We start from the raw sequence: 12,636 nt of genomic DNA, 5'->3' as shown, positions 1-12,636 counted from the left end.
TGGGTTCAGTTATATTATAAAGAGGAATGTTATAGAGCTATTCAAGATAGAAGGTATTAACTTTTTCAGAGCAACATCTCTTAATCTTAGGAGTTACTCAAGAAGACGCTGGATGATCATTTGAACGCTTAGAGATTCTTTCTTTGGGTAGGAGGTTGTACTAGGTAACCTAAAATGCTTTCATGTCTATTTAAAACATTTTGTGATAAAAAATAAAAATAAATCTTGAGAGCTTTTACGATGACTGCTCTCACTCTGTCATCCCCGTGAGCTTTGGCTGTCCTCCACACCAGAGTGTTTAGTCTTCCTCATCATTAGGTGGGACTTGAGCTCATTCTGTTCAGCAGCTGACTGACACTACACTAGTTTTCTTGTCATAAGTGCCTGTATAAAAGAGGCTTAAAAAATATGAATCCAGTCTCTTACCGAGATAATTAAAATCCAATGAAAGATTTTGAATATTGTACTAAAGTAGAACCAGAAAAATATGGGTAAAAGAGAAATAGCTTTTTTGTAGGAGTCCTAAGAATAAAGTTATGTTCTAAATGTTAATTGTTGTGCCTGTTGATTATGTAAAGGGTTGCTCTGTTACGTTGTGAAGTAATAGTTCAAATTATGCTGCTATAGATCTCTCTCCAGAACTCATCTTGATTAGCTCTTTGTGGTGAATGCATTCATTTTGTTTTCCCTGGAAGTGAGGAGGAGCTTTGGGGGAGGGGGTTCGATTTGAACACCTCATCTCTTTAAGAAATCATTCTCAAGAAAAGTTAAATGGATGTTTTTCCTCTTGTCTCTTTCTCTGTAAGCTGAGGAATACAAAAGTATTCCTTTGTGGAATCTAAATGTTTGCAGGCCTCTCTATTGAAGAACAAGTCTCCCATATTTGCTCCTCATTCTAATGTCCTCCACCCCCACTGAAAGAGAAAATATCAAGAAGACATTACAAAAGGGCAGTCTCTGAGGTGTGCCTGGGTGCTTATGTGCCAGCCTCAAGAAGTAATTCTTCGGGGCAGCTAGGTGGCGCAATGAGTAGAGCACCAGCCCTGGAGTCAGGAGGACCTGAGTTCAAATGCGACCTCAGACACTTGACTCACTAGCTTATGATCTTGGCCAAGTCACTTAACCCCAATTGCTCTGCCTTCCCCCCTCCAAAAAAAATTAAAAATAAAAGAAAATAAAAAAAGAACTGATATTTTAAAAAAAGAAGACCTAATTCTTCCTCATCACAACCTCCTTCATGCCATCTGCTTGGTTGAGTTGCAACTGGGATCTTCACTCAGTAGAGACCCCAAGAAATAAACTTTATTATTAGTGATAATTAGCACTGAATAAACAAAATGGGGGCAAATATTCACAAGTGGAGACTGCATATCTTGTGATTAATAATCAAGTTTAAAACTTTGAAATAAAATGTTACCTTGGGTGTTAATGACAGTTTTGCTATAAGCAAAAGGTAATTAGTACCAAATTATTACCAGAGTATTTCAGCATTACAGTTTAAATTTGCGTGCCTATTGTTTCATGTTTATCTCAATTGTTTTTCATAGGTTGATTCCTGTATTAGTGAATGGCATGAAGTACTCAGAAATAGATATTATTCTACTTAAGGTAATAATATCAAACTATTTCTTTACGTGGGTGGGGAGAGACGGGGAAATCATCTTGATGATCACACGTTAAGACAATGGATTTAAAAAAGAATTTAAGTTGACCAGTATAAAAATATTTTAAATAGAGCTGTTTAGTCTTTTGTTACATAAGCTTATATGCAATAAAAGTTTAATGCTTGCCTCTTTTCTCTTTAAAATCAATTTTTTATCTGTGCTCTCAACAATTTTCATCTCTCAAATATATTTGCAGATAAAGCTAATTTGTAATTTAGACTTTTGTGGATCCTGACTTCGCATTATAGTAATTTAACTTAGAAATGGAATGTCAGATCATCTACTTCTACATATTCTTCATAATGTTCTCTGAGTCATTGTGCCTTTTTGGGGTTCACAAATGTATTTACCATTTAAAGGGCAGTTTTTTGTTTTCAGTTTTACCCTTAGAAATTTTGTTGTGAGAAAACGAAAACAAACTCCATAGAATTTTAATTTGAAAGGTTAATTTGTTGAGGAGGAAGTATTTAGAGGGGGTCAAACTGCTCTGTAGTTTTCCTTTGGAGTTAGGCTGCAGACCCAAAATTGGAGGCCCTTTTCTTCTCCCTAAGAAAGAGAAACAAAATCTGGAGATGTGGAGAGTGGGAAACAAGCAGCACGTAGGGTCCTCCACTGTATTGCACCAGAAGCCCAAGCCTGAGCCTGCTGTGGCAGCAGAGAAGGCAAGCCTAAGGTGGGTCCCCACAGCTGCTGAGTAGCGCTTTCTGGCCCTGTGGAATTTTACTTTCCGTGAGCGGGAAGAATAAATTACACTTCTATAGCTTTGGGGAAGATTGTGCCAAAACCACTACACAGTAAGATGAAATGCATTTAGCCACTTGGTGCCAAGGTCACACAGTGTGTTGAGTGTCTGAGGCTGGATTTGAGCTCAGGTCCTCCTGACTCCAGGGCTGGTGCTCTACTCACTGTGCCACCTAGCTGCCCCGAGGCATTCGTTGAACCCTGGTTTAAAGATTATGGATCAAAGATTAAAAAAGGCTATAAACTCCAACATAACACTGACTCAGCACAGTGCCCCTTTTAAACAAAATGTAATATATAAAAATCCAAACAGAACAATTAGGGAGCAGTTATTGATACTTCTTTATTACACAAGCAGCCTCAGTTTCCCTCTGTAGGATATTCCTAGAAATGTTTCTAGGTGGGAGAAGTGGGCTTCTGAGGACAGTGAGAGAGGTTGAGGTGGGGTGAGTGATAGAGAAGGATAGAAAATACATACCAACAGACTAACTCAAAGACTTTATCTTTTCCCTCCAACATCCTTCCAGGACAGTGTAATTCTGCCTTCAGTGCCCCAGCTTCACTTGTTCCTCTGTTCAGATTAATGGATTAAGCTTATTAGCATCATATTAATTGGAACTCTTGCCACTGTGGTCCTTTAATCTTAAAATCTGCGCCTTTAGTTGAAAGATCACAACAAAGCAAATACATTTTACAGAGTCAGTGTCCCCAAAACTCACTTTTTTCAGCTTGAAAATGAGGTTTCTCACCATATCCAGAGTATCGGAATAATGGTGTGCCCATCTGTGTCCTCCCCTACCTCACCCCCCTCAGTTTAGCCCCTTTAGAAAGAAAACTCTGGCAATGCCATTTTTATTTTCGTTTCCTCAAAATATAAATATCAATTACCACAGAAGAGTAAGTTTTGTATTAGTCTTTCTATTCTTGTCATATCCCCAAGCTGGTATAACTCATTTAACTATTTAAAATCTGGGTGGAGGGGTAGAGAATTTATGAATCATTGTAGAAGGTGTTAAATATATTTTATTGTAATCTGATTCTTTAAAATTTGATGGTCTCTCTATATGCACACTCAACATTTTTTGCTAGAATATTTGATTAATCATTTCATTTACATCAGAAATTCTTAACCATTTTTTTGTCTTGGACTCCTTTGACAGTTTGCTGAAACCAAACTTATGAACACCTCCCCTCTTTCAGAATATTTTTAAATGAATAAAAGAAGGTATAAAATATTAGAAAGGAAACTAATTTTATTGAAATAGTTATCTTTATGTCAATGCTTAAGAAACGCCTTTTGAATTGAATTGAATAATCAGGTTCAATATGACAGTGGGCAAATGCAATTACTGAAAGTAGACAAAAGGCAAGTCCGAGTTATTTTGTTAGTTATCCTCAAATGAAACCTGTGATGTTCCTTGGTGAGGACAAGTTTCCTGAATCTTTATCTTCAGTCCAGTTTTGAGGTTTATAGCCTGGAGTGTTCTGCCTCTTGGGGTAAAGATGCATGATGTTTTGGTTGAGGTTACATTTATGTATTTAAATCAGTTAAGATGCTTACTAAGCACGTTCTCCTGTTTGAATGATGTGAATCCACCAAGTAAGTAAGTGGGTAACAAAAGGGAAATGCAGGTGTTTTCAAGGTATCATTAAATGAATATGTTGGTGAGTGGAAAGTGCCACCTGTCACCACCGCCCCCCACCCCCACCCCCTGCATGAGGACTGCTTCTCTGCAAAGTAGATACAAAGCACAGTCTCACCCTTTCTGGAAATAGAAGAATAATATGTAAATAAATGAAGAAATGAATAAATAAAATAGCACAGGTTTCACTCGTGCTCATGTGCATCTTAGCTGATGAACATTGTTCTTGAAGAAATGCTGTCTCTTTGTTTGGAAAACAGGGTGATGTTGAAGAAGATGAAGCTATTCCTGATAGCGAACAAGATATAAGGCCTCGTTTTCATCGATCACGGACAGTGGCTCAGCAGCATGATGAAGATGGAATTGAGGAAGAGGAAGATGATGATGATGAACTTGACGATGATGATACAATATCCGACTGGAATCTAAGTAAGGCAGAAAACGTCCTGACTTTGATGTAGCAGCTGCTCAATTAAAGCACTTATTACAAAACACAGTCTTCACAGTAGCCCTGTGAGGTATTTCAGGTGTCCCAACTTTACAAAGGAGAAAACTGACAACCAGTGAAGCTAAACAATCTATTTAGTTCCCAGAGCAGCTACAACTGGTAATGCTTGAACTTAAGGCATTGCAGAATATCAGATGAAATTACTTCTATCAGTATGAATGTAGACTTTGTTTATTTGTAGATCTGACTCTCATTATCTTTAGGGATGTAGTCATGTTGACCTTTTTTGAGATCATGTGCAAACCGAAAGTGTTTTTTCATTATTCTATTGGATGTGAATAAGAACTCTGGGAAGTAGGTAGATTTGTCATTCAGTATTCTTAAGGTTTGGAAAGCAGGGTATTCCCATTTGACTAAACAAAAAATTGAAGCATGAAGTTTGATATACAGTTGCACTTAGTGGTAGAATTGTATTTAGATTCCATGCCTCTCAAAAAAATCAACATTATACATTAATGTACATTTAACAAGTTTTGCTGTAGCATGTTTTGTTATTCTTTTACCTTTAAAACTACAGTATGTTTAGCCTATTTTATCCTTTTGTTGGGGATTTATTTTTCTTAAACAATTTCAATGCTCCATCTAGTTTCTCAGTGCTAATAAGCTTTAGGAGTGTTGGAAATAAATAGTAATGTTTCTACTTTGCCAATAAATATTTAAATACTCATATTCTGAGCATTTGATTAGGGCAACACATGTTTGGTTACAATTTGCAATTTATAACCATATTTTTACATGGAAATCACAAGTGGGAAAAATATCCCCAGTTAGAGTTCAACTAATTACTTAACTAAAAGTGCAAGACCTTTTTTTGTGTATTGACCTTGCCGTGCTAGATTCACCCAGTAGAAAGCACATAATAGATTTTGGAACTCTTTTCATAATTGGTAGACCCTGTCCCAACGAGTTTTCTTGTTATTTAACGACCCTCTCTCTAAAGCAATGTCATGTATGAAGTAATGTCTTTTTTTTTTAAGCCACTAATTTTAGTCAGGCAAATTTGTGTGATGTTATTGAGTAACTAAATTTAAATCATTCCTTTAGGAAAGTGTTCTGCTGCCGCTCTAGATGTCCTGGCAAATGTGTTTCGTGATGAACTTTTGCCACATATTTTGCCCCTCTTGAAAGAACTACTTTTTCATCCTGAATGGGTAGTTAAAGAATCAGGCATCTTAGTCTTAGGAGCAATTGCTGAAGGTAAGTAAGAGTCTATATTTTACTTTTAAAACTTTAATAAACTTACCTCATAAGATTGTAAGTTTCTTTTAAGGAATAATTATACCAAGAATAGTATTACGATTATACCAAAGAACAACAGAATATTTTTGTTTCTTTCAAGTTATAAGACCTTCTTGTTTTTATACCACAATTATTTCCCTTCTCAATTGAAATTTTCCTTGTATCAAAAAGAGAGGAAAAACAACCTTGAGCAAAACATGTGAATACAGCCATTACATCTGACATTATCTGTAAAATTCCATACCTAGGTCCACATTATTCTTTAGAGAGAAGTATAACACACTATATTATAACTTTTTTAATAATATAATGGAATTATTTTATTACGCTGAAGTTGACAAACAAGGCTCCCAATAGTTTCATTCTGTCATCAGTGTAGCCATTCCCTTCAAAATTGTATATCAAAACCGTTCCATGCCCAAATATCTACTCAGGTCTCATCCATGGGGCAGTGGAGAGGGTGCTGAGTTTGAAGCTGCAAAGACTTGGGCACATTTGCTGTGTTACCTTACCAAGTCTCTTAACCTCTGTTTTCCTCTTTCATAAAATGAAGGGATTGTACTCAATTCTAAGGTCCCTTCCAATTCTAAATCTTGATCCCATGGTCTTTCTGTAAATTTACTACAAAGTAGCCATCCTACATGGGGTGGTCCTCATGTTCTCTTCATGTTAGGTGAATACTATTGGAGCACATTGACTATTCATTGATTGTCCCTCATGCTCCCCATGTGACTATCCATAATTTTTTCCCATCATAAGTTTTTTGATAACATCTTTTCCATTACTCTTCTTGTATAATTTCTCATTAGTGATGTGTTATAGCCTACCATTTCTGCCTTTTGTCTTTCCATCACCCTTGTGTGGTTTTCAATTTAAGCTCTTAGGAGACCAGAATATTTTGTGACTTGTAACTATACATCCCCAGAAGAATACTGATGTTAAGAAGCTGGGACTGATACTACATAGTACATTTGAATTACTGTATTATAATAAGAGTTCTACTCTGAACCATTTGACTTTGTTCCATTGGATAGCAATAAGCTACAACTCTGCCCCAGTCAGACTTTTCACATGTTTGCCACTGGCTATGGTCATTGAACGTATTAATAAAGTATCTGGTAGCTTTACAAGAAATAATGAGTACATGCTCTTTTATTGTTTGGTTGGTAATGACATTTTAAAATAAATGATGGACGTCACTCATCCTTTAATGAATGTTCTACGTGTATGTTTATGTCTACGTGCGTGTGTGTGTGTGCGCTTACATATATACATATGCCTTTTATGAGACGTTGAAACCATTTTATGGACACTGTTTAATGGTCTTCATTTATTTGCAGCAGAGGATGAAGGCCCCGCCCTTCTGAGAGACATTTAGCAGACACCTTCCTGGTTTCATTTATTTCTTACAACGTTCACTCTAGGTTAAATGACCGCACATTCACTCTCAGCCTTATGTAGAACACCTCTACTTCACCCTCTCTTGGCAAGCTGACGTTGGTCGCATCTGAATTAACATTGACTCTATTGAGGAAATATAGTTGGATTTACTGGGCTTTTGTGGTTATCGTTTTGAACTTTGATCATATTCTTGCTTACAAAAGCCTCATAAAAGTTTTGATGTTAACTTTAATTTACCGGGTCTGAGATTTATATTTTCGAAGTGCTAACAGAGCATAATGTGGTGTTCTCAACATGAACTTCTTTGAAAAAACAGTACTATTAGTTACAAACATGCTATCAGGCCTTTAACTATTTTATAGGAAACCGAAATGAGAGATGAGGTGGTAGCAGTGGCTGTCTCCCAGAGCTCTGTCATTGGCCCTCTTTTCTTCATCCTCTCTCCTGTTTTGCTTGGTGATCTCATCAGCCCCCATGAATTCAATTAGCATCTTCGTACTGATGATTTTCAGATCTGCTTCTATCTCCCCTAAACGTCCCATCTCTAGCTGCTTGAAACTCAACATGCCAAGAAATGAACTCATCTTTTCCCCAAACCCTCCCATTTCTAACTTGGAATGTTGAGAGTACTACTATCCTTCCAGTCATCCTCTACCTTTACTCTCACCTCCTCCCCCACATGCCATATCCAATCTGTGGCCAAATCTTTGTGGTTTGTTTTTTTTGTGGGTTTTTTTTTTTTTTAAATAATATCTCTTGTATATGCCCCCTTTTCTCCTCTTGACATTTCCACCACTCAAGCTGATGCCTTTAACTCATGCTTGGACTATTATAAAGTAACGGCCTGCTGGTTGATATCTCTGCCTCAAGTCTCTCCCCACTCCTATCTGTCCTTTATTCAGTTGTTAAATTGATCTACCTGAATTGAAGGTCTGACACTTCCTCCCCAACCCCATTCAGTAAACTGCAGTGGCTTTCTATCAGCCAGGATCAAATATGAGCCCTCTGTTTGGTTTTAAAGATCTTTATAACCTGACCCTTTCTGTCTTTCTACCTTCACTCTTCTTACCTTACCCCAGGTACTTTCCAAACTAGTGAAAATGACCTATTCCTAAACAAGACATCCCTCTTTCAACTCCAGGCATTTTACTGGCTGTTCTCCGTGCCTTAAATTCTCTCCCTTCTCATCTCTGCCATGACTTCCCTGGTTTCCTTCAGGCCACAGCTAAAATTCCACCTTGTATAAGAAACATTTGTGATTCCTTTTATTGTTTCGTGCCTTCCCACTATTAATAATCTCTAACCAATCTTGCATATAGCTTGTTAATATATAGTAATTTACATGTCTCCACCATTAGACTCTGATTTCCTTGAGAGCCAGGGACTGTTTTTTACCTTTCTTTGTCTCCCCAGGGCTTAGTACAGTGTCGGCACATAGTAGGTACTTAATAAATACTTGTTGCTTTGATTTGAAGTATCAAACTGAAATTTTTTTTTAAATAATTTTAAATTAAAAAATAAAATGAATCTTGTTAGGTAATTGCATATTTAGAGTTGATTTGTGTTTTTCATTCAGTGACTGGAAGGAAGGAAGTTAAAATAAACTTATCTTTAGGCAGATAGCATATGCAACATTTGAATTGGTGCTTTTTTTTCTGCTTTTAGAATTTATGTTTAAGGAATTCGTGTCTTGTTCTTTATCTCTTAAGTTTAAGTTAAAGTAATAGGTTTCATTTCTCAAGGTCAAAGGATTATATACACTTTTTTTTTTTGCATTTGAAGCTTTTGTTTTGTTGAATACTTCTTGAAAAGGAAGACATGGGGCTAAGCTTGGGTGTCATCTGTTCTACAGATTATTTTGTTCTAGTGTTATTTGCATCTCTGCTATTCAACTAATCCTTTCCAAATGGGAAGTAGCTTGTGTCAGATTTATTTTAAAAGTTTGTAATTTCCTCTTCCTTGTTTTTTTTTTGTTTTTGTTGTTTGTTTTTTGTTTTTTCAGGTTGTATGCAGGGTATGATACCATATCTGCCTGAACTCATCCCTCACCTTATTCAGTGCCTCTCTGATAAAAAGGCTCTTGTACGTTCCATTACATGCTGGACTCTTAGCCGCTATGCACACTGGGTAGTTAGCCAGCCCCCAGATACGTACTTGAAGCCATTAATGACAGAATTACTTAAACGTATTCTAGATAGCAACAAGAGAGTACAAGAAGCTGCCTGCAGGTAGGCTATCATCTTAAATCACAAATAACTCATCTTTTTCTTTGGTACTTTAGTCATTGGTTAAACTTTTCAGCATCTCTTAAGGTTCCTCCCAGGTCATAAACCTGATACACTGTGAGAGGATTTAGCAGTCATTTTAATAAGATTAGCAAATTGAAGTTTATAAAATCACTTTTTGAATGTTATGTGTAAAACCTATTTTCTTACTGCCCTGTTTACATGTTTTCCTTGATGATAAAGCTTTAGGAAACTATCTGATTAACAGGCCTGTTTACAAGAACTTTGCATTACTTATTTTTACAGTTTAGGTATTCAGAAGAAATTTTTTTGCTTGGAAAAAAAATTGACAATTGATAGTATCTCTCTAGGAATAGAGGGAAACAGGAAGGAACTTAATTTAAAGTTTGGGGATTTTTTTTGCTTTTTTTTTTTTTTTAACATTGATCATATTCCACACCTTCAGATTTTTGCTTAGTGTTTATAGTAGACCTTCCAGTAGTTTTCAAAATTTGGGCTTGCCACAAAAATAATAGCCCCAAACTTAGGCTCACATTTCTCATCGTTTCTCTTTCCCCACTGCATAGCACATGTACATGCAACTACCTAGTGACAAAAGTGAGAAAACTAAAGAGGGAATGAGTCCCCATCTAGAACTTTCCAAAGATGACAGTAGTGATGAAGGTAAAAAGTTAGGACCTTTTTTTTATACCACTAACCTTGATTGTATTTAGGCTAGTTTCTAGGTGACATTGTTACATCTAGCTTGTAATATTTATAGAAATACTTGTATTCGATTTTTTCCATTCCCCCAAGTGGATTATCCTTTCATCAAAAGAGATCCCACACCTGTCTGTTTCTATTTATTCAGTGATTACATAGGACCTTCATCTCAGCTACTAGTCCAATGTAAATAGGTGTTTGAACCTTCTGTTTTTGGAATTACTTTACAGGCTGAGATTTAGGGATGTACATGTCTTGAGCATACATCCTTTGTTTTCCAGAACACACTTAACATATTTTGGAATCCTTGTGTCTGGTTGTAATTTCTACAACCAAATACCTTTCATAGCCTATTCTTAGCAAGAAAACATTGCACTCTTGCCTCATTTAAATCCTTTCCAGTGGCTAAAATGATTGGGGGTGTTGAACATAATGGATATAAGCAGAAGATTAAACTTATTTTTAAAAAAAGTATTGTAAATAAATTTCTTAAGATTCTTCAATTAAATTTTTTTTCTCTAGAGGGTATTTTAATATGAAATAAATGGGTAAAACAGTGTACTGGTAGGTATTCTAGGTAGCACCAATACAATTAAAATTTTTTCAGGAACCAAGGTTGTTTTAACATAACTCTTAACTAGTGTATGTTTATGTCTACCTTAGAAAGCTCTCACTGAGCTCTTTGTGGCGTGACCTTGGGCAAGTCACCTCACTGGCCCTTATTTGTAAAATGAGAGAGTTGGCTGACACAATCTTTAAGGTCACTTCTATCTCTCAAGTCTGTGATAAATTGATTTCATGTTTTCCCCTAGATCTCCTAAAAAAGAAGCCACACAGTTAATTATGAGTCATTACTTAGTTACAGGACTTAGAGCAAGACTTGATCAATAGACTTGATCAAATCGGTAGGTTGCTAATATCTGACAAATACACTTCCTCATTGTGCACTTTGAGTCTGCTACCTCTCTACCCAGGTTTGTTTGGCTCAGAATCCTCTGAAGCTACAACTGTTGAATGTCTTTCAGTGTTGTTTTTCTTTGCATCATTATAGGCCTTGTGTAATTTGTTCTTTGTTTTGTTTATTTCACTCTGCACCAGTTCATACTATTCTATCATGCTAATACATCACAGCTTGTTTAGCTACTCCCTGGCAGTAGGCCACTTCTTTTGTTTCTAGTTCCTTTATGTTAGAATTATTTCCAAAGGACTAGATTGTGACCCTTTATTTCATTGTGTTTTGTAATCCTAAGGTCTGATCTTTAGATCTGGCAGTAACAATGGGCTATGGGCTAAATGGTACCAACTGGGCAGGCCCACAATTGGATGAGTAGATAAGAATGGGAAGTTGAAATAATTTTTAAAAAGAAGAAAAGTCTTTTTGGGTATTGTGGGCTATAGAGTGCTTGTAGAAAATAATGACATAATATGTCATAGTGTACCTATCCTCATTAAAAAAATTTTTAATATAATAACCAATTCTCTCTCTTTTTTTTTTTAAATTCTTAGTGCCTTTGCTACCCTGGAAGAGGAGGCTTGTACAGAACTTGTTCCCTACCTTGCTTATATACTTGATACCCTGGTTTTCGCATTTAGTAAATACCAGCATAAGAATCTGCTCATTCTTTATGATGCCATAGGAACATTAGCAGATTCTGTAGGGCATCATTTAAATAAACCAGTAAGTATATCTCTAACAATTTTGAGAGAAGGAAATATGGATCAGTTGGATTATATAGTGCAGTGTAGCACTGTGAAGTGATGAGTGTTTTTAATTATGTGCATCTATAGTACAGAACATAGATACATTAGAAAGGTGTTGTTCTGATATTAGCCCCTTTCAGTATTAACCCTTTAACTTAATATGCAAGTTCTGTACTGTAAAAGTCCAACAGAAAGAGGATATAAAGAAACAGCACTGAATTCACTGAAATGCCTTGTGACATTTACGGTTGCGCCATGGACATTACTTTAGTTCATACAAATTTTAAAGGAACCCAGGTAGTTTAGTGCTTATTTAGTCAACACCACTGCCTGTTGGGGAGGAGTTCAGAAGTCTATTATAATTAGAGAAAAAGACATATAAGTGAAACAGAAAACAAAACTAAACCTTACAACAATTTTAAAAGAAGTTAGCTTAAAGAATAATTATTCTAGGTTACCTCAGGAAAGGCTTCATGGGAGAAAAAAAACTAGCTAGACAATTTGAGAATTAATATAGCCCCTGAACAGGAAAGAGAAAGGAGTTATTCTAACCAAGATGACCATTATATTCTTTGTTGAGGGGAATGACGAAGTGTAGCAGGAGGTTCAGGCTTGGTATTTGCAAGCAGCATGACCAAAGTACATAGAGTGCTAGACTTAGGAGTTGGGAGATGAAACGGGTGGGTGGGGGAGGGGATGTCTTCTATATGTAATATGCCAGGCACTATGCTAAGCACTTTTACAAATGTAATCTCATTTTGTCCTTAAAACCATGTGAGGTATATGCTGTT

General features: G+C 36.3%; 1 protein-coding gene across 1 annotated transcript in view; it reads left to right on the top strand.

Annotated features, from left to right (window-relative positions):
- Window positions 1-12,636, top strand: part of TNPO1 (transportin 1) — a 75,460-nt gene that overhangs the window by 32,457 nt on the left and 30,367 nt on the right. Inside the window, exons 10-14 of the mRNA XM_036764144.1 lie at window positions 1,548-1,608; window positions 4,309-4,477; window positions 5,601-5,753; window positions 9,199-9,424; window positions 11,651-11,822. Coding sequence (XP_036620039.1) covers window positions 1,548-1,608; window positions 4,309-4,477; window positions 5,601-5,753; window positions 9,199-9,424; window positions 11,651-11,822 — 781 coding nt within the window. The remainder of the gene's footprint in view (window positions 1-1,547; window positions 1,609-4,308; window positions 4,478-5,600; window positions 5,754-9,198; window positions 9,425-11,650; window positions 11,823-12,636) is intronic.

Source organism: Trichosurus vulpecula, chromosome 1, assembly GCF_011100635.1.
Source record: "Trichosurus vulpecula isolate mTriVul1 chromosome 1, mTriVul1.pri, whole genome shotgun sequence".
Lineage (NCBI taxonomy): Eukaryota > Metazoa > Chordata > Mammalia > Diprotodontia > Phalangeridae > Trichosurus > Trichosurus vulpecula.
The sequence above is the reverse complement of the archived record's forward strand: the minus strand, read 5'-3'. Positions and strand labels throughout refer to the sequence as shown.